Genomic DNA, 22,953 nt, shown 5'->3' on the forward strand with positions numbered 1-22,953 from the left:
CCTATTCAACAAATCAAGGACAGAAATTGCCTAATGGCTAAGGTAATAATAGTGTGCTTGTGTCTGCATGTAGACTTAGAGGTGGTGTGTGAACTTTGGACAACTATGCAACTCAGAACAATGAGGACAAACACATTAACCTCTTGGCAACCTTTTTCCTAATACACCTACACACATCTCCCACACGCCCATAGATAACAGCGTTAAAACACACATTTCACACACGGCCATGGATACCAGCATTAACGTCATTATTTCATTAAGAATACAGTTTTGGCAAATATATTTATTAAAACATCACGCTCACAAAGAATAGGTTCATCAATGTGGTGAAGCATGTGCCGCCTCTGTCGTTCGTTGCAGAAGGTTCTCTGGGCCTGTCAGTGTTCAGTAAGTGGGTCAGGGAGGAGTTGGGGTGGTGTAGTTACGGAATGAGGCACAAACAGCAGTGGTTGTCTGTTTCCACGTTTACTGAACTCTGTATTTCTACATATGCCATACACATGTATGGATGGCCCCAAGAGACATTCTACTACTATTAGATTGGGGTCGGATGGGGTTGCAGTACCTCACTGGGGAATGGTAGCAGGAAGGGGAGCTGAGAACCTCATGCCCGGTCTCATCCCAGACCACACCCAGTCACCACAGCCCAACAGGGTTCTGCCAAAGTTGGCTACGATCAGCATCATGCCCAGCAGAGCAATGTTCCCGAACGCCCCACGCACCCTTTTCTTAGGATCTGGAAGGATAACATAGAACAAAACCCTTGAGTAATGGCTGCCATATGGTTTTGTTTTAATCAACTATTGTATTATAAGCATATCTATTATCTTACCTCCAGTGGAGTATCCGTATGCGTAGATCTCCCTGCTTATAACCCAAGTCATTCCAAGACCACTGACTAGGCGCTGTAACACACAAGGCTCCCTGTTAGTATACTACAGAAGACTCTTAATACCTTAAAAAAAAACAAGTCAATGTCCGCACCCCCGAGGAAATCGATTTACATTTACATTTAAGTCATTTAGCAGACGCTCTTAGTATAATAAATAAAAAACTCCATCAAAATGTGTGTGTTTAAGCATGGGCTGGATCTCAATCCACCGCATTCGCCAATGGTGGTCTTCCACATCTGTGGTGGAAGGTAGCCGAGCAACAGAGGTGTTTGTTTGTCAGACCATGAAACATCCCAAAAATCGGTCTTCTCACAAAAACGTCTGTAGCCCCCCGAGGTTTGGCCTACTGACTAATATGACCAGTCTATGGAAAGAGGAGACTCTCATGAACACAATGGTGTTCTCCGTTTTGCTCTACGCCGCCCACAAGTGTCATGGGACTCATCATAGGACTCATCTTAAGCCGGTACCGCCGAGTTTTGGCTACACACTAATGTTTTGCTCCAGGACGCCCTGAAGGTAGCCCGGTATCAGTTAAAATAATTAATGGAAGTATACATGGAAGTAGTTAAGTGGCCCCCAATACAAGTGTTAAAAATATAGGTGAAAACCTTTTTACATAATTTTCTGATCTTTCTTATCTCTCTCAAATATAGGACAGACACTTTAAAACAAACTTCCTTTTGATTAATTTGTTACTATTTGCTTTTACATGTATGAATCTGTATTCACTGTGTTTCTATGGGCTAATAGCAGTAAGCCCAAATTCAATGTTTCATCAAATAACATATTTTAGGTTTTATTTTATACCTAAATGGGTCCTAAAATTCCAAATCAAATTGCTAAATGATCCTTGGTATGACCATCGTAAAAGTGTTAAGGATTAATGAATGGGAATCAAATTTTGCAGAGACACAGATGAGTGTGCTTCCAAATATACTTTGACTAATCAGCTGTACAGTCTGGCATGCACGGTATGTGAATTTAACATAGAGTAAACTAATAAATGGAAGTCAAATTACAGGACTATGCAGGCCACCGATGGTGAGACAGAAGAGGAAGGCGGGGTAGATCTCCAGGCTGTAAAGAAATAACTATTAGTGGACCTAATATCACAGTAAGAAATGTTAACTCTGTGTGTGAAAACATCTTGTGTTCTCTCTGCTGACTCTGTCAGCTACTTACTACATGTACATACTATAGTATTACTACATACGTGTTCTGATGGGCCCGCTGGATGCAATTGAAGATATTTCCGGTATCTGGGTCATCGCTGTACATCTGAGGGTACTGTCCAACAGAAAAGAGAAGATGAGGTTTTCTTAGCAAACACAGAGTAGGCTTACTAGTGAGGTTAGGAAAACTGGGTCCTTCTTTAAGGCTGTAACTTAAGCCCAAAATGTTTCCTGGTCAGAGGAAGTCACATGGTAAGCCGTATCCATTTAGCTGTCCCAGGTCCCGGGCCACTCACTTTGATCTGGTACTTCTTGCGGGCTTTGCCAACTTTCACGGCGAGGTGGCCGATCATGACAATGCTGGCAACACCAGTGAGAACGACAAACCCATATTCTTTAGACAACACAACCATCCTGGCACTGATCTGCAAGAGGAAAATGCATAGTCTACTATAGGTGAGTTGGTCTATCCCACTTTCACTGTAGATAAGATACTGGTTGAAAGTTCAATCCAATCAGGTAACAGATTAGTTAGTAGGCCTTGTGTTTTAAAGGACATTACATGAAAGCTATTCCACTGCCATGGAGCATAGGCTTCTATGCAAATATGAAATGTACTTATTCTGTCTATTTGTAGGCTAGTTTATGGTGTAACTAGGCTACTAAAAACCCTTTACCCTTACCAAGGTTTCACCCCTTGATTCAACCTGGACGCAGGGGTAAACATACATTCATAAAACAGATTAACCACCCAACTTTTTTTATCATACTATTGAGGGTCCCAGATTTACGTTTACTATGTTACGTAGTATATGAGACCAGCTGCTTGATTCGAAATATCGTCTATGCATGTGTAGTACATAAAAGATACCAGGGAAAACATAAAATGCGCATTTGACGCATTTTCAACCGGGTAAATGCAGTTAAACTTGGTGCGCTAATATCTCCCAAAATAAGGTTAAGCCAATGGAGAACTAGGAGTGCAGCATTATATCCAGCAACAACACATCATCTTGAATACTACTTGTAAAATAAATAGCATTTACCTGTAAATGATGATCTGAATAATGTTCGCAAATTGTCTGTATTCTTCCTGTCAGTAATCCTTCCTCGTTTGCTCCTGCATAGATGAGTCACAAATTAACACACAGGAGAGGCGTGGCGCTTTCACGTAGTGGGGTAGAGTTCATGGGCCATACCATAATATAGGTGGGGGAGTGTGAAACTTCCTAATGAGTTTAAACAGGGCTATATTTCACTCACAACCATAGAGATCCAATCAAATTACTAGAGGCTGGCATAAACCCTCAACGTTCCAGAATAGTATGTAAATGACAGCCGTGGTGGTCATGGAGAAATCCAAATTAGTCTCAATGTTAGTAGAGGCATAGGTGATGAATTTACTGCTTTTAAGTAAGGAATGTGATATATCAGAAATTGTCTAATATAATTTTAACCTACAACATTGTCATATAATTATGAACACAGTTTATACATGTTTTATTCACACGTTCTGTATATATATTGAGTACCGGTCAAAAGTTTGGACACACCTACTCATTCAAGGGATTTTCTTTATTTTTTACTATTTTCTACATTGTAGAATAATAGTGGACATCAAAACTATGAAATAACACATATGGAATCATGTAGTAACCAAAAAAGTGTTAAACAAATAAAAATAAATTTTATATTTGAGATTCTTCAAAGTAAGCACACTCTTGGCATTCTCTCAACCAGCTTCATGAGGTAGTCACCTGGAATGCATTTAAATTAACAGGTGTGCCTTGTTAAAAGTTCATTTGTGTAATTTATTTCCTTCTTAATGCATTTGAGCCATCAGTTGTGTTGTGACAAGGTAGGGGTGGTATACAGACGATAGCCCTATTTGGTAAAAGTCCATTACGGCAAGAACAGATCAAATAAGCAAACACAAATGACAGTCCATTATTACTTTAAAACATGAAGGTCAGTCAGTCTGGAAAATTTCAAGAACTTTTGAAGTTTCTTCAAGTGCAGTCGCAAAAACCATCAAGCACTATGATGAAACTGGCTCTCATGAGGACCGCCACAGTAATGGAAGACCCAGAGTTACCTCTGCTGCAGAAGATACGTTCAATACCAGCCTCAGAAACTGAACCCCAAATAAATCCTTCACAGTGTTCAAGTAACAGACACATTTCAACATCAACTGTTCAGGGGAGACTGTGTGAATCAGGCCTTCATGGTTGAATTGCTGCAACAACAAAAAACACTACTAAAGGACACCAATAAGAAGAAGAGACTTACTGGGGCCAAGAAACACGAGCAATGGATATTAGACCGGTGGAAATGTGTCCTTTGGTCAGTCCAAATTTGAGATATTTGGTTCCAACCAATGTCTTTTTGAGATGCATAGTAGGTGAACAGATGATCTCTGCATGTGTGGTTCCCACTGTGAAGCATGGAGGAGGAGGTGTGATGGTGTGGGTGTGCTTTGCTGGGGACACTGTCTGTGATTTATTTAGAATTCAAGGCACACTTAACCAGCATGGCTTCCACAGCATTCTGAAGCGATAAGCCATCCCATCTGGTTTGCGCTTAGTGGGACTATCATTTGTTTTTCAACAGGACAATGATCCAACACCTCCAGGCTGTGTAAGGGCTATGTAAGGGCTACCAAGAAAGAGTGATGGAGTGCTGCCTCAGATGACCTGGCCTCCACAATCACCCGACCTCAACCCAATTGAGATGGTTTGAGATGAGTTGGACCGCATAGTGAAGGAAAAGCAGCCAACAAGTTCTCAGCATATGTGGGAACTCATTCAAGACTGTTGGAAAAGCATTCCTCATGAAGCTGGTTGAGCGAATGCAAAGAGTGTGCAAAGCTGTCATCGATTTGTTTAACACTTTTTTTGGTTACTACACGATTCTATGTGTGTTATTTCATTTTCTACAATGTAGAAAATAGTACAAATAAAGAAAACCCTTGAATGACTAGGTGTGTCCAAACTTTTGACTGGTACTGATTGACTCCATTGTTTATATGGAATGTTGCCATATTGGCATTTAATTTGAAAAATTATTGGAATCTTTCCACTTAAACTGGCTACGAATCTAGCTGATCTGCACAGTAGGCTATGATGATTATGTTAAAATTCTTTGTTTTACACAATACCTCATCACACCACTGGGTGACCATGGGTGACCAAGTCTCTGACCAAAATGCTGACATGTTATACTGTGATAAGAACTTTCATGTCCATTTTAGTATTCTAATTCCTAATTGTATTCTTAATTATTCTCAATATAAAATGTAAACAACTGAATACATACATTCAATGTGCATTCTATCTGTTGATCAAAGGGAATGGAATCCTGTTTTACAAGAGGTAGTGATTTAACAATACTACCACACTAGATGGCACTATATTCTCAGTAAACGTAAACAGCAGCCAAAGTACACTTTCTGAATGGCAGAAGCTTTGAGACTGGTCTTGAAAGGATTGTGACTATCCCCTTATGAGAAGTGTGAATAAATGCACTAATATTTTTGATGCCTCTTTGTTCTTTTTGAAGCAGGGACATACACTCCCGTTCAAAAGTTTGGGGTCACTTAGAAATGTCCTTGTTTTTTAAAGAAAAACACATGTTTTGTCCATTAAAATAACATCAACTTGATCCGAAATACAGTGTAGACATTGTTAATGTTGTAAATGACTATTGTAGCTGGAAACAGCTGATTTTTTTATGGAATATCTACATAGGCACACAGATGTCCATTATCAGCAACCATCACTCCTGTGTTCCAATGGCACGTTGTGTTAGCTAATCCAAGTTTATCATTTCAAAAGGCTAATTGATCATTAGAAAACCCTTTTGCAATTATGTTAGCACAACTTTCAACAAAACGATTTTGTAGTAAGTTGATGTATTTTGAAGTTGATATATGTTGTAGATATATGCCAATGAAGTTAGATCTATATATATATATTTAAATATATATTATATATATATATAAAAGTATGAAAGCCTTAAGATAAATAATTCACTTGTTTAGACAGAAAAAATGTATACTTTTTGAGTAAAGTAGCAATTTGTTGCATGAGTGTTTTGTGGGAAACTCGCCCCCCTACTAGGACCCTGGGGGCTAGCTACCCCTTTATGGTTATGAATGTTTCTATTTGTCATTTCGACAATGACTGGCACCGTTAGTGCTAGTTAATGCTTACTTGCTAGCTAGCAACTTCACTAGCAGTAAATGCTAGCCAGCTAGCTAGTTAGCATAAACTGCTAGGAGGGCTAGCTAGCAACCTTATTACCAGATTGTCTGAGGTAAAACACATGAAAAAGATAACGTAACTTAATTGCAGTTGTAAATGTTTCCACTAGTGACTGATAGCTTTACAGTTAATGTTATTTTATAGCCTTTTAGCTATTTTACACAGAATTGTATGTCATATAGCTTGATAGCTAGCTACGTTTTTAAGAAAGAGCTTTTCAATTGGCTTCTCTCAGGTGGGGACTAGATTAGGTGTGAGCAGTGGAGGTGGGCCCCAATTTGACTGGGGATGGTTTTATTTGTGACGTATTTACAAATTAGCAGAGCATAAGAGAGTTGTCACATAAATGTTACACTGAATTAATTAGTTAAGTCATTGTTATTAAATTATATATTCCATTCCAATTAATACTTTTTTTTCTTCCTTTATTTAACTAGGCTAGTCAGTTAAGAACAAATTATTATTTACAATGACGGCTTACCCCGGACGACGTTGGGCCAATTGTGCGCCTCCCAATCACCGCCAGTTGTTAAACAGCCTGGATTCGAATCAGTGTGTCTGTAGGGACACCTTTAGCACGGAGATGCAGTGCCACTCAGGAGCCCAATTATAAACAACTATTGAAAACCTTTTGCTTCTGAATGTCATTTTGAAGACCGCTGGGATTTAAAATATTGCATTACTCAAATAATATTTAGTGCAATTGTACATAATTTATTGTATAGAAAAGAAACAACAAAGACAATCAATGTCCTCATAGTGCGGATATGAATGGTGACATGTGCAACACCATTTCCCCCCATATTTTATTTAAATTATTAAAACAGGACAAATAGACTTAGCTTTTAAGTATGACTTACTAAAGAATTTCTAAATAAAACAGATTAAATGGATTTGAACCCTATGCCATAATCTTAAACCCTATGCAATTTACCCCATGGGGGGGTTATAGTTACCCCAGTACTTTAAAAATGCCCCTTTTCTAAAAACAACCTTTCATGAAATAACTCAAGTGTCAACTGTAGCCATTTATTTCCCTTTATGGTTTAGTCACCTGAGAATGACCTTCATCCACATACCATTTTTTTTCTCCAACTGTTGCTTTTTTGTGTCAGCAATTAGACATTGTGCTTAGAAGGGCTAGTTACCCCCAGAACCCTATTTTTCTTGTTGAACCTGGGATTTGAGAAAAGCGCTTGACAAATGTAATGAATTATTATCATTATTAAACTGAGATAAATAGAGTATTATGTTGGGTCGTTATAGTGTCACAATTGGCTACAACTTAGGCATTCTATTTCTAGAACGCTTTGGGTACATTGGTAGAATTAGGTAGCCTCTTCTAGCTTTTGTGACAGCTTGACTCCAGTTGTTTATGCTTCCTTGAGCTCCTCTCTCTCCCCACACACTCAATGCAACGCGTGAGCAGTGAGCACACCAAATCGCCCACCTTCTCATTCGTTGCTCAGTTTCAGAGAAGGCAGTCACTCCACCACACTTGCAGGAGACCAAAATACCATTATAACACTTGGCTACGACGCTCCAATGAACTCTCCTGCATAGTGAGTTCAAATGGCAGTTGTTACGCAAAAAATGATTGATACTGGAGGAAAAATGTTCTAATCGACCAAATCGAATACCAGAGAATTGGAACTGAGTGGAGAGCTCGGGCGTCTTGAGTCCTGCATGCCCACTATAATGAATACGCACGAAAACCCAAACCTGAGGCGACTCTCGGAATGAACTACAATGACAACTTGCGAGGACAAGTGGCAAACAACAAACCTCAATATCAGGTAACTATAATTGGATGATAATTTTAAATAGGCCTGGTTAATAGCATTAACTGATAACAGGCAGAGGACATATGCTATCAATTAAGAATGCGACGGCGTGCCCACTGGGCAAAAACTGGTTGAATCAACGTTGTTTCCATGTCATTTCAACCATAAAATTATATGTGATGACTTTGAATCAACGTGGAAAACTGATTGGATTTGCCAAATGTCATCAACATAAGGGGATTTCGTATTTTTTTCATCCAACTTTTAACCTTAATCGAATGACATGGTAACTTTTTTGTGGATTTCAATTACCAAACAAATGTAAATCAAAACTAGACGTTGAACTGACGTCTGTCCCCAGTGGGTGGTTTGTTCAAACGGAATTGATGAAGCCCTTGGCGGTGTCATGCGTCTTGCCCCGCAGCCCAGCGCGCAATCCTTGCGGCTCATCATTCTGCTGATCCTCGTCATGGGGGTGGCCCCGTCCCCGGCTCTGACGGCGGGATGCCCGGCACGCTGCGTGTGCGATGACCAGCTGGTGGTCCAGTGCGCCGGGCAGCACCTCACCACCTTCCCCACCGAAATGCCACTCTCCACGAGGCAGCTCATCATCTCCAACAACCGCATCATTGAGCTACCGCCGCTTCAGCTCAACTACCTGTCGGACTTGGTGTATTTGGACTGTAGCAACAATTCACTGACGGAGATTTCGGAGTCCACATTCGGTAACCTGCGGAAACTTGCTTACCTGGATTTGTCCTTCAACACCTTGACGCGGATAGAGGACAGGACGTTCGGGCCGCTGTCCAGCCTCGTGATGCTGAGGATGACGGACAACCCCGGCCTGTGGGACATTCACCCAGACAGTTTCGCGGAGAACTCGGCGCTGCAGGTGCTGGACGTTAGTAGAAACAACCTGACGGTGCTCAACATCAGCTCTCTCATCGGGCTGCCCACCCTGCGCTCTGTCGGCCTCAGCGGGAACCCCTGGAGCTGCGACTGCGACAATGAAGACCTCTGTCTTTGGATCCACGTTGAGGGATTCAAGTTTCAAGGTAAAACTGTATGCACTTTCAGAGAGAAATACACATCCAGAGACAATATGTAACTATGACATTTGATCTATTCTTTGTGGTTACATATTTGACCAACAATTGACATTGTGCATGTTCATTTATACAGTAATCATTTTTCAGCTTGTCCTTTCCTGGGATTTGAGCTCGCAACCTCTTAGTTCACAGCAAGCCAATCTTCCTGCTACACCACCATGTCTGTGTCCATTATCAGTTAATCTGACTGTTCTCTCATCATTGATTTGATTTACTTATTTACTTGTTTTAGGGTGTTCACACTCCTGAAATGCTCACTGAAAGCACTTCACTTTCACAACCACATGCTGTGTTTTAAGCTATCAGCTCAGTCCCTTTGATCGTCACTATCAGCCGTCTGGATCTCACCTGTTTTGAGAGGTACCATCTGTCCTTGTCTCAGCAGTTTAGAAATAAGATGCTGATTTATGGGAAAATCTCAGGTTCTTCAGTGGGTTCTTCTTCAGGACTCTAAGCCTGATCTTGTTTGGTGCACAAAGTGCATTCTGGATGCGTGTTACGTGTTTCATTATGAGTTCATGAATGAGGTCTGCTACACCTCAACATTAAGACATTTAAGACAGTTATAAAGCTTAGGGTCATGTATAAAAATGCCCAGTTGCACATTATTTTGGCTACCATGGCTAAAAAAATAGATCTCAGTGAGTTTGAAAGAGGGGTCTCAAATGAGCATAGGGGGTTTTAAAGTGTGTGTGTGTGTGTGTGTGTGTCTCAGTCACCAGATCTCAACCCAATCTAACACTTGTGGGAGATTCTGGAGCGATGCCTGAGACAGCATTTTTCCACCACCATCAACAAAACACCAAATTATGGAATTTCTCGGGGAAGAAAGGTGTCGCATCCCTCCAGTAGAGTTTGCAGACACTTGTAGAATCTATGCCAATGCACATGGAAGCTGTTCTGGCTCGTGGTGGACCAACCCCCTATTAAGACACTTTATGTTGGTGTTTCCTTTATTTTGGCAGTTACCTGTATTCCTTTACTGCATACATTTCATGCGCGGTTGCCTGCGTCACGGGGCCTAGGATACGTTTTGAAACAGCAATTGTAGACGATCAAATAACACGCAATTAAGGCTTAATCCCAAAACCCACAGTGTCGAGACGTGAAATGACCAGTGAATCTCTGCCTGGGTCCATCTGCACATGCCCCACCAACCGGAAACACTTCAATCAACAAACTACACTGAGTATACCAAACATGAACGCCTCCTCTTTCATTGACACAGACTGACCAGATGAATCCAGGAGAAAGCTACGATCCCTTATTGATATCACTTGTTCAATCCACTTCAATCAGTGTAGATGAAGGGGATGTATACAGGTTAAAGAATAATTTTTAAGCCTCGAGACAATTGAGACGTGCATGTGTGCCATTCAGCGGGTGAGTGCCTTTGAACGGGGTATGGTAGTAGGTGCCAGGCGCACCGGTTTGTTGCAAGAACTGCAACGCTGCTGGGGTTTTCCACACTCAACAGTTTCCTGTGTGTATCAAGAAGGGTCCACCACCCAAATGACATCCAGCCAACTTGACACGACTGTGGAAAGCATTGGAGTCAACACGGGCCAGCATCCCTGTGGAACGCTTTCGACACCTTGTAGAGTCCATGCCCCGTCCAGTTGAGGCTGTTCTGAGGGCAAAAGAGGGGAGGGATGTGTTAATGTCTTAATGTTTGGTATACTCTGTGTATATGCCTATATGTAACGAACGTGCCTCATGGAACCACACTCATGTGATCAGTAACCTTGCCTTAGACTTGAACACTTCAGTTAGTGCCTTAGGCCTTTAGCTCAGTGGACTAACAGTCTTGTTGTGCGCGATAGACTTGGGTTAAAATCCAGTCGGTTACACTATGCAACAACATTTGTTTTGAATAAGAATTTATTATTTTTCTGTTGTATTCTTGTATCTTGACAAACTAATGTACTGTACATCAGATTTTGGCTTTGTTCAGTTTGGAGTGGTATTCCCTGCTTTTTTGGGATGTAGCAATACTTAAAAGGGTAGCTACAGTTGAAGTCGGAAGTTTATATACACCTTAGCCAAATACATTTAAACTCAGTTTTTCACAACTCTTGACATTTAGTCCTAGTAAAAATGCTCTGTCTTAGGTCAGTTAAGATCACCACTTTATTTTAAGAATGTGAAATGTCAGAATAATAGTAGAGAGAATTTTTTATTTTAGCTTTTATTTCTTTCATCACATTCCCAGTGGGTCAGAAGTTGACATACACTCAATAGTATTTGGTAGCATTGCCTTTAAATTGTTTAACTTGGGTCAAACCTTTCGGGTAGCCCTCCACAAGCTTCCCAAAATAAGTTGGGTGAATTTTGGCCCATTCCTCCTGACAGAGCGGGTGTAACTGAGTCAGGTTTGTAGGCCTCCTCGCTTGCACATGCTTTTTCAGTTCTGCCCACACATTTTCTATAGGATTGAGGTCAGGGCTTGGTGATGGCCACTCCAATACCTAGACTTTGTTGTCCTTAAGCCATTTTGGCACAACTTTGGAAGTATGCTTGGGGTCATTGTCCATTTGGAAGACCCATTTGCAACCAAGCTTTAACTTCCTGACTGATGTCTTTAGATGTTGCTTCAATATATCCACATAATTTTCCTTTCTCATGAAGCCATCTATTTTTTGAAGTGCACCAGTCAGCACCAGTCAGTCTCCTTCCAGAGCGTTATGACAGCTGCGTGGTCCCATGGTGTTTATACTTGCATACTATTGTTTGTACAGATGAACGTGGTACCTTCAAGCGTTTGGAAATTGCTCCCAAGGATGACCCAGACTTGTGGAGGTCTACAATTTTTTTTCTGAGGTCTTGGCAGATTTTTTTTTCCCACCTTGATGTCAAGCAAAGAGGCACTGAGTTTGAAAGTAGGCCTTGAAATACATCCACAGGTACACCTCCAATTGACTCAAATGATGTCAATTAGCCTATCAGAAGCTTCTAAAGCCATGACATAATTTTCTGGAATTTATCAAGCTGTTTAAAGGCACAGTAAACTTAGGGTATGTAAACTTCTGACCCATTGGAATTGTGATACAGTGAATTATAAATTAAATAATCTGTCTGTAAACAATTGTTGGAAAAATGACTTGTGTCATGCACAAAGTAGATGTCCTAACCGACTTCCCAAAACTATAGTTTCTTAACAAGACATTTGTGGAGTGGTTAAAAAAAACGAGTTTTAATGACTCCAACCTATGTGTATGTAAACTTCCGACTTCAACTGTATTGATAGTGCATCTCGCTGAACAAGAGCCTGTCACACCATGATACACTTACTAACAGGCATCCCCCATCAAATGCGCACACAGACCAGCTTGTCTTCCTCTCCTCTGCAGCTCAGGCAGAATCCTAAACTAGTCCTGTAAGAGCTCTTCTACTTGCTGCTTATTTCCTTTGTCTGCTTTCATTTGGAGCGGAGTCCCTTCCAGTCACAGCTCCCAGAAAGGGAGAACACACACACGCACACAGGGGACGGGGGGGGGGGGACGGGGTACTGTATAAAGCAGAAGGACAGAAGGTGTATAGAGATGCTGTGTTTTTGATCGTCACCATCAGCCGCCTGGATCTCACCTGTTCTGAGAGGCACCGCCTGTCCTTCTCTCAGCAGCTTAGAAATAATGCAGAAGGAAGAAGGGAAGAAAAACTCACAGAAGCAACTAACAGATTCTCCACTGCTGTCTCGCCTCCCGAAGATTAGCATACTGCCTGTAGTTAGTAGTTATATACGGAGAGACGCTAGGAATAGCGTTGTGTGCGGACGGGATGGGGAGAGGAAGCCTCTCCTTTGATGTCGGCCACAAAGGGGGGTGAGAGTGTGGCCCGGGGGCTTCCATGCCTTGGGGAGAGAATGAACTCTAGCTAAGTAGAGGAAGTGGAAGGAGTACTTCATGTTCACTGGGAAGAGGAGGGTAGCGTGTTGTATTATTGAAAGGAGTGCTACTGTAGTGGTGTCAGGAGGTCTGAGGCTAGCTAGGTCAGAGGACAGTTCCAAGTGTAGTGCTGTGTGTGTCACACATCTGTGCTGCTATATTTGTTTCTAAACTCTCAGGGCATCTGAAGACAAAATGGAATGTCTTTGGAGGCAACAGGAAATCTCGGCCTGTCTCTGTTGTTATCCCTTATCCCTAACTCCATTGGTAGTTATGTACTCCCTTATTTACTGGGTCATGCATCTGCCCTGCCTTTAATTAAACAATCAAAGACGGAGAGCAAAGGTTCAGTTGTGGTGTAGGCTATGGCAAATCAAGAATATATGGTGTGGATTTCCACAATGGAACACTTAAGTATTCATTTGATGTAAATCGGATATATTATGGCCCTTCCCTTGTGCTATTCTGTTTCAGTACATATCATTGTCTGTAGCTCCATTCAGATTTGTACTTAAGGATTTGAAAGGTCTCTAAAGTGAAACTAGCACAACATACTGCATGTCTCCATTTCCTCAAAAAGTCCATACTGTACATGCACAATGTATGGACAAAGCCTGCCTGCACAGGTTCTGTTGGGCAAAATAAGCCCGAACAAAGTCTGCTGGCATGAAACACAGAATACAGAACAGAGCAGAGCCAGCCAGTCAGCGAGCCAGCCAGTCATCCAGCCAGCCAGGCAGAAAAAGCTAAAGTCGTTTGATCTCATCCCGAGAGAGATCCCCCCCCCCCAACACAAAAAGCTGCGAACACAAAAGCAAATTAAAGCGTGTCCTTTGAAATTCTCCAACACTATGAGTATTGCAAGCACATTCCAGGCTTTTTTCTTCTTCCGAAATATTACCCCTAACAAACGGGGACTTTTAGATGATACCCAGGCAGCCACACACACAGTATTAGCATCATTAGATCGATAGCATCTGTTATTAGACCAACTAAATCAAACTAATGCATCCCAAAACACAAACATTTCCTCTCCCCCCCCCCCCCGTACAATAGGTGTCACCTGTCAGTGTTGAAGCTACAGAACAGCAGTTCCCTGTTCTCACATTCAAAACAAACATCCCCTTTTTCTATTGAGATTCACGAATTCTGAGTGAGTGAGGGGCTTAGTCATGATCCAACTAGGAGCCTGTTGGTGCCAGGCAGCTTAGAAGATGAAAAGCCATGCTAACTACCATACCAGTCAGACACAAAAGACAGAGAATATACCCAGTGAAATCCAGAGGGGCTGAAATGCACTTGAATTATTCAAATGCCTTGAACTTGGTGTGATGCAATACCGACGTGACAACACACCAATAGCGGGCTGTCACTCCTGTTCGGTTATTTTCTGACAAGGGAAACAAATCAACATTTATTGGTCCCGCACACAGTTTTGCAGATGCTGTCGCAGGGGCAGCGAAATGCTCATGCTTCTATGTCCAACAGTGGAGCAATATGTAGCAATAGAAAATGATTTAGCAGGTACTGTTTTCTTACATGGTAGTTTTTATTATAGCTGCAAATGGAAAGATATTTCAGTAGGGAGTGTGTGTGTGTGTGTTATCCATCTCTCATGAATGTTATGTAAAACTATATAATGTAATGTGTGTGAATTATTCAACAGGCCAGAGATCTCGATTTGATGAATTATAATATTGATATCACCTTCCCTGGGTGGGTAACCAACGCGCTCCCCAACACTGGCAACACTTCAAAGAACATGTTCATCATTATTATGTGTACGCAGTGTGCTGACTAATGCGTCTGACTTAGAGTATTTCCCACATCAGCTTTTATAGAGAAAAACCAACTACTACTGTTGTCTTAACCTTGGCAGGCCTAGTCCTAAGAGTTATTCTCAAGTTAAGGTTAGGGAATTGAGCATAATAATGGTGTCAGTTAGTTGTTCTTGTTTTGGTAATACTGTATGGGCTCAGTACTAATTGCTATGACTACTAGGGCCCACACTCTTTCCTGGTCATGTGACCTGACCAGGAAAAACAGTCTGCACTACTGTAGCCTATGACTAGGACCCAGAGTTTTTACTGGTCAGGTGACATGCCTAAGAAAACCTCTAATCATTACAGCTAGTGATAGGCTTTTAGTGCTGTGTCTCCAATGCAAGTTTCAGTATGACTTACGTAAGTAATGTCATTAACCCCCACCTGTGCTGTGTTCTCTCTTCCAGACGAGGGCCAGACGGCGTGTGGTGGTCCTCCTGACCTGCGGGGGCAGCGTTTGGGTGAGCTGGGGCTGCAGCTGCGGTCACGGTGCCACCAGGGCCTGGGATCGTGGGACTACCTGTTCTTCATCGCCATCGGCTTCGTCATCTTCGCGGCGGGCACGGTGTCGGCGTGGGCCATCGGGGTGGTCATGGTGCTGTACGAACGCTACGTCAAGAAGAAGAGCGAGCAGATGGACCCAGAGGACGAGGTGGAGCAGGGCGCAGGACCTGGCACGGGGAGCGGGGATCGTCACGATGCAAATCCACATGGCAATGGAGGTTTGAAAAACACTGGTCACATAGTGGTTTGACTCCTCCCTGTAGCCCCCCCCCCTTCCGGCTGTGCCTCGGAACCCACAGAACTACAAAACCTGTGATGTCATAGGATGGCAGAGATTAAGAAGAAACTTCAAAGTAGAGCACACTGGGATTTCTATTGACTCCCTTGTAAAAGACAAATGAGAGACAACACATAGATGTGCCTGACTTTCATTGAGATTGAGAGTTGAATGGTCATAGTCATACACACTGAATGTACAAAACATTAGGAACACCTTCCTGATATTGAGTTGCACCCCCTTTGGCCCTCAGAACAGCCTCAGTTCGTCGGGACATAGACTCTACAAGGTGTTGAAAGTGTTCCATAGGGACGCTGGCCCATGTTGACTCCAATGCTTTCCACAGTTGTGTCAAGTTGGCTGGATGTCCTTCGGGTGGTTTACCATTATTGATACACACGGGACACTGTTGAGCGTGAAAAACCCAGCAGCGTTGCAGTTCTTGACACAAACCGCTGCGCCTGGCACCTACCACCATACCCCGTTCAAAGGCACTTAATGTGTATGTGTGCCATGTGTATGTGTGCCATTCAAGCTCTGAATGGCACACATACATAATCCGTCACAATGGTTCAAGTCTTAAAAATCCTTCTTTAACCTGTCTCCTCCCCTTCATCAAATCAAATCCAATTTTATTTGTCACATACACATGGTTAGCAGATGTTAATGCGAGGGTAGCAAAATGCTTGTGGTTCTAGTTCCGACAATACAGTAATAACCAACAAGTAATCTAGCTAACAATTCCAAAACTACTACCTTATAGACACAAGTGTAAGGGGATAAGAATCTGTACATAAAGATATATGAGTGAGTGATGGTACAGAGCGGCATAGGCAAGATACAGTAGATGGTATTGAGTGCAGTATATACATATGAGATGAGTATGTAAACAAAGTGGCATAGTTAAAGTGGCTAGTGATACATGTATTACATAAAGATGCAGTAGATGATATAGAGTACAGTATATACATATACATATGAGATGAATAATGTAGCATTGTTTAAAGTGGCTAGTGATATATTTTACATAATTTCCCATCAATTCCCATTATTAAAGTGGCTGGAGTCTACACTGATCTAAGTGGATTTAACAAGTGACATCAATAAGGGATCATAGCTTTCACATGGATTCACCTGGTCAGTCTGTGTCATGGAAAGAGCAGGTGTTCCTAATGGTTTTATTATATAGGCCTAATCATAGTCATATTGCAGGACATCTCTCCTTTTCTGACATGACTGGTTTATGTCATGACTGGTTGATGTCCTGACTGGTTTATGACCGCAACACAACAAATACCATTTATCAGGAGTGTGACATCACAGCCTATTTCATCTCAGAGCCTTTGCCAAGGCAGGAGATAGAAACAGAATCATGTATTGATTTAACAAAATGTTGAACAACAATTTGTCTTCTGCATAAAAGTGTGGGCTGTAGCATTTGCTTTTAAATTGCTCGAATAGACATTCAATCTTACAGAATGCGTGGCGGCCAGTGTTTGGTACCCGCTATAGGCGCATGCAATGTTAGTTTGAAAAAGTCACTGCAAAAGATGAATACATTCTGCCCACACCTCTACAGAAATGTGATTACATTTCCGTTGCGCTTAGTTTTAGGAACTATTGTGGCTCAGTTCCAACATCTCCAAATCATACAGCAAAGGCATTTGTGTTATCATAAAAGGTGAATGGAGGGCGTTTTCCAGACAGGGTTGTAAACGCTCGTTCACGAGAACACAAAAATACAGTGTTGTATGCCTTTGATTTATTTAGTGAGACATTAACTCATGACAGATAAATGAGGCCCCTGTTCCTCTCTGGTCCTGTGTGAGAGTGTGTGTGTGTGTGTTGGGAGTTTGACCCTTTACTATTACCCAAGTAGAGCCCTGTCTGCTGATGGACTTGGCTTTAACCCAGCATGCTGTTGCTTTTCTGGCTGGCCTCTCAGTGGGGCCAGGTCAACACGGAATGTGATAATTGATTTCCAGTGTCCCTGCTGTCCCTGGTTAGTACAATGCACAGAGTCCCATCCACCCTAGCTGTCTCCACATACACTGACTGCACCAAAAGCCTTATTGAAGTACGGAACTATTTCTACAGCAATAGCACAAAACACTACTGTGAATCAGAATGATTATTATGAATCACAGTACTAGGCCTGCTTTGGCACAGTTGCTTTAATCTAATCCGTACCCCTCAGAATACTACTGACCATCTATCATTCACTGGCTTCTTTTTAAAGCTATATTCAGATCACATGGATCAACACTCACTGCACTCCCTATCTGTCCTGTCGGTCTTCCGGCTGCACTCTTGACGGTGATCCTGACTCTTGACTGTTATAAACTTAGGTGAGTCTCCTCATTCACCCCAACAACAACAGCTGCCCTAAGGAAAGGCTGCGGCTAGATTACACTGGCTCTGAGGGGCTGTCCGAGGACATATCCACTACACAAAGGATTGATCAGCTGGAGAGGTGGTGTGAGAGGGAATAAGGAAAGGCTGCGGCTAGATTACACTGGCTCTGAGGGGCTGTCCGAGGACATATCCACTACACAAAGGATTGATCAGCTGGAGAGGTGGTGTGAGAGGGAATAAAGTTACATGACTGACAGAGAAGCCAATATGAGACAAACTTGGTGCACCTAAGTCAGTTTGTCACCCCTCCCCACACACACACACACACACACACTAGGAGGTGATGCACATGGGTGTTACAGAGATAGACTAGGGTCCAAGGTGCCCCCAAGGTTAATGCACTACATTAATGTACAGCCAGTGTTTATGTCATAACTTCTGTTCTGATGTATCTAACCGACTGGGAGCATGTTCTCTGGGAATAGGAGAGGTAGCGTTGAGTGTTGGGCTGGTGTCCTGATCAAAGCAGATCTATTATTACAGTTAAATGACTTTTATAGTGACACTATGACACTCTGTTTCTAGTCAGCACCAGGCAAGTCTGAACCAGGAGATACACTGGCCAAAAGTATGTGGACACCCCTTCAAATGAGTGGATTCGGCTAGATCAGCCACACCCATTGCTGACAGGTGTATACAACCAAGCACACAGCCATGCAATCTCCATAGACAAGCATTGGCAGTAGAATGTCCCATACTGAAGAGCTCAGTGACTTTCAACGTGGCACCATCATAAGATGCCACCTTTCCAACAAGTCAGTTTGTCAAATGTCTGTCCTGCTCGAGCTGCCCCGGTCAACTGTAAGTGCTGTTATTGTGAAGTGGAAACGTCTAGGAGCAACAACGGCTCAGCTTGAAGTGGCACGCCAGCTTACAGAACGTGACCGCCAAGTCCTGAAACGCGTAGCATGTAAAAATCGTCTGTCCTCGGTTGCAGCACTCACTACCGAGTTCCAAAGTGCCTCTGGAAGCAACGTCAGCACAAGAACTGTTCGTTGGGAGCTTCATGAAATGGGTTTCCATGGCCGAAAAGCCGCAAACTAGCCTAAGATCACCGTGCGCAGTGCCAATCGTTGTGCATGGTGATCTTAGTGGTGTGAACTTCGCCACCATTGGACTCTGGAGCAGTGTAAATGCCTTCTCTGGAGTGATGAATCACGCTTTACCATCTGCAGTCTGACAGACGAATCTGGGTTTGGTGGATGCCAGGGGAACGTTACCTGCCTGAATGCATAGTGCCAACCGTAAGGTTTGGTGGAGGAGAAATAATAATCTGGGGCTGTTTTCCATGGTTCGGGCTAGGCCCCTTAGTTCCAGTGAAGGGAAATGTTAACACGACACCATACAATGACATTCTGGACGATTCTGTGCTTACAACTTTGTGGCAACAGTTTGGGGAAGGTCCTTTCCTGTTTCAGCATGACAATGCCCCCATGCACAAATCGAGGTCCATACAGAAATGGTTTCTTGAGATCGGTGTGGAAGAACTTGATTGACCTGCACAGAGCCCTGACCTCAACCCCCATCAAACACCTTTGGGATGAATTGGAATGCCGACTGCGAGCCAGTCTTAATGGCCCAACATCAGTGCCCGACCTCACTAATGCTCTTGTGGCTGAATGGAAGCTAGTCTCCGCTGCAATGTTCCAACATCTAGTGGAAAGCCATCCCAGCCAAGGGGGAACCAACTCCATATTAATGCCCATGCTTTTGGAATGAGATGTTTGACGAGCACATACTTTTGGCCATGTAGTGTATGTTGGTGGAATGAACATAGTACTGCTGTACCCCTCAAATACGATACTCATGAATGTATGCGCAAGCGTGCTTGTTTGTTTGTGCGTGTTTGTGTGTTTCTTTTGAGGGGGGGTGACATAGAAACATAGTCTGCCTAGCTTTATGCGTCTAAGGCCAGGCACCACACCCCAATAAGTGTATTTTTCCCCCTTAATCATATCACAGTTGAATGTGGACACAAATTGAATACCTTTATTTATATATATATATATATATATATATATATATATATATATATATATATATATATATATATATAAAAATAATATATATATATATATATTGGGCAGAAAATCTGATACACAACCAAAACAAACAGCAGATACATCCAACACGTTTGTAGAGTCACATGCTTGACGTAATCATTGCGTGCTAGGAATATGTGACCAAATACTACACTTTTGACAACTTTAATACACATATAAGTGAACTCATCCCAATACTTATTGTCCCTTCAAATTGGGGGACTATATACAAAAAAGGCTGTAATTTCAAAACAGTTCACTTGATATGGATTTTTTTTTACCTTTATTTAACTAGGCAAGTCAGTTAAGATCAAATTCTTACTTTCAATGACTGCCTAGGAACAGTGGGTTAACTGGGTTGTTCAGGGGCAGATAGACAGATTTTTACCTTGTCAGCTCGGGGATTCGATCTTGCAACCTTGCAAGTCCAACTCTCTAACCACTAGGCTACCTGCCATGCGGGTATGAAAATACGTTAGCCTCGAATTCACTGTATCATTTCAAATCCAAAGTGCTGGAGTACAGAGCCAAAACAACACAAAATGTGTCAATGTCCCAATAGAGTCCAGTTTGTAACATTCTCTATAAAATGGACATTTAAATGATGTGTGATTCAATGTAGTGAGCTTTGAAATGATGGATGTATGTCCATTTAAAGCGGTTACAATTCGTGACATTTTGATGACGGTAATATGATACTTTTTGAAAATATTAAAGGGACCAATACCAAAAAATGACATTTTAGCCTGTGGCGCCTGCCGCATTTAATAATCACCCACACAGGGTCTGTGTGCCAACAGACTAAAGAATAGTGTCAGCCTGTCTAGGTTGGAGGTTGCTCATGTACATACAATACATACTGTACCCTGCTATACTTGGATGTCTCACTGCACATGTTCAACCACAGGTTGCTGGTTGCTATTATACTTGCATGTCATACAACAGCCATAGTATGTGACTACAGTACCTATCTGCATGGTCCCTACAGTACAGTGTATATATACAGATATACAGTCACTATGCATGTTCAGTCTAAGGTCTGTGTATGACCTTTAAACCACATACCAGTCAGTATATCCCAGATACTCACCACAGTATGAGTACATCACATTCTGGTAAGGTATCTGGTTAGGCAATAGGGCGCGCAGGCACGAGGTGCTCTGGAGAGGGGAAGGGTAGGGAAGGGTGCTGCAACAGGATACCTTTCTCTAACCCTAACTCGTGTCTCCACTGCGACCCAGCAGGAATGTCAAGGAATGACCACTTGTCTGTCCCTGTCTTAATGAACCACTCAACGACCCCGCTCCCTTTTTAACCACTTTCCCTCCAACACGCACGCACGCAAACACACACACACACTCTCCGACCCCAATCCAGCTACATACTATCTTTACCATTCATTGGACAGGGTATTTGTGAGTCTTCCAAGATAGCTTCGAGGTAAGTTTATGTTGGTTCTGAATATTTCTCTCACTTAAAACATGGGTCGTGGTTGTGGCTTCATTGATTGGGTGGGTGAGGAGTTGGGCAGCATGTGATCCAGGAAGGAGCAGGCTGACCTGGGTTAGTTAGACACAGTCACAGCTGTCTCTTTGAGCTAGCTAGTCACATGGGCTGCGACGGTATGACAGGCGGTATGACCCACGTGTTTGTGTTCTTATATGGGGCCAGCAAGGTCCAAGAGTCACCTTTACACTGCCTTACCACCACCACCACCACAACCACCACCCAACACACACACACACAGACACCCATACAGACTACCCAACTAAGTATTGGGTACTTACTATACAACCATTTCATTATACCAAGTCCTTGGATAGAATTAAGTCACATTTTACTATAGATTTACCTTAAACTGGGGTCTAGACATAAGAAAACTACTGTAGCTTATATTAAGTGAACATCTCTAGTGTTTATTTTTATTTTTACAATTGTAAACCTATACGACGGTATATATTGAGTGCTCTGTACCTGTTTTGTACCTTTCTGAAGTTGTTTTTGTCATTGCTAACTAACCTATTTGTTCTGACAGCACAAAACAATGGGAAACTGACAAGCACAGGTTGATGAATCAAATTAAACGAATGACTGATGTACAGTATGATTGATTGATTGGTTGGTGTAGTAGGGTGGACCATCAGCCCCTGCCTGTACTTGGCAGGGCAGCGGTTGGCTCCTCTGTGTGGTTTAACTGCACAACAGCCTGAGAGGGCTTGCCAACTCTGTACCCTTCCAAAGCAATAAAAGGTCATTGGATCCAAGAGGAGTTGTGGTGTCCTTTGTGCATCACAGAACAGCCCGGAGAGGCGTCCTGCTTTGTCTTGTGTGTCCTCTGTCTTCTTACTGTTACTCCCACTGTATCTGTCTCTCTGACTGTCCTCTGTAGAGGGACACTGGCAGCTTCATTCACACCTAAATAACTTACACGCATCTTTGACCCAGGGTATACACATACACATACGCATGCACACAAACACACATATACACACTCTCTATCCCTCTCTGTCAATGTATTATGGAATATTGGATAGAGTATTCTGGGTGTCCAGACTGATCCACAATTATGTTAATCCAATAGTCTTGTCTGGGAGAGTGAGATAACAAGATGCTAAGCTCCAACAGAGGAGCGAGCAGCACATTGATATTGCAGCCTCGAACAGACAGGCAATCTGCAAATTGCTCTGTGGTATTTCTGTGTGCTATGGCTGGTCGAGGGCCTGAAACATACTTGCGTAGTCTTTCAATTCTTTTACCGCACTTTGTCTGTTCTGTCTGACCC

The 22,953-nt window shown here is 42.5% G+C and overlaps 2 protein-coding genes across 3 annotated transcripts; one reads left to right on the plus strand and one right to left on the minus strand.

Annotated features, from left to right (window-relative positions):
* Nucleotides 1-266: 266 nt before the first annotated feature.
* On the minus strand, nt 267-3,226 carry LOC115102909 (glutathione S-transferase 3, mitochondrial-like). 2 transcript variants are annotated; one of them, XM_029623343.2, is made up of 6 exons: nt 3,118-3,226; nt 2,368-2,496; nt 2,113-2,186; nt 1,919-1,976; nt 836-908; nt 267-739 (listed from the first exon to the last, which is right to left on the minus strand). In XM_029623343.2, the coding sequence occupies exons 2-6, from the start codon at nt 2,482-2,484 to the stop codon at nt 570-572; spliced, it is 492 nt and encodes a 163-aa protein (XP_029479203.1). In that variant the 5' UTR covers nt 2,485-2,496; nt 3,118-3,226; the 3' UTR covers nt 267-569. The 2 variants fall into 2 exon arrangements, with proteins under 2 accessions (XP_029479203.1, XP_029479204.1); XM_029623344.2 differs by having other exon boundaries at nt 2,368-2,518; nt 3,118-3,213.
* A 4,950-nt stretch (nt 3,227-8,176) lies between these two features.
* LOC115101754 (leucine-rich repeat-containing protein 52-like) lies at nt 8,177-20,113 on the plus strand. The gene is made up of 2 exons (XM_029621217.2): nt 8,177-9,172; nt 15,341-20,113. Exons 1-2 carry the CDS (start codon nt 8,524-8,526, stop codon nt 15,685-15,687), a joined length of 996 nt encoding a protein of 331 aa, XP_029477077.1. The 5' UTR covers nt 8,177-8,523; the 3' UTR covers nt 15,688-20,113.
* The last annotated feature ends 2,840 nt before the right edge of the window (nt 20,114-22,953 follow it).

This window comes from Oncorhynchus nerka, linkage group LG20, assembly GCF_034236695.1.
Source record: "Oncorhynchus nerka isolate Pitt River linkage group LG20, Oner_Uvic_2.0, whole genome shotgun sequence".
NCBI classification, from domain to species: Eukaryota; Metazoa; Chordata; class Actinopteri; order Salmoniformes; family Salmonidae; genus Oncorhynchus; species Oncorhynchus nerka.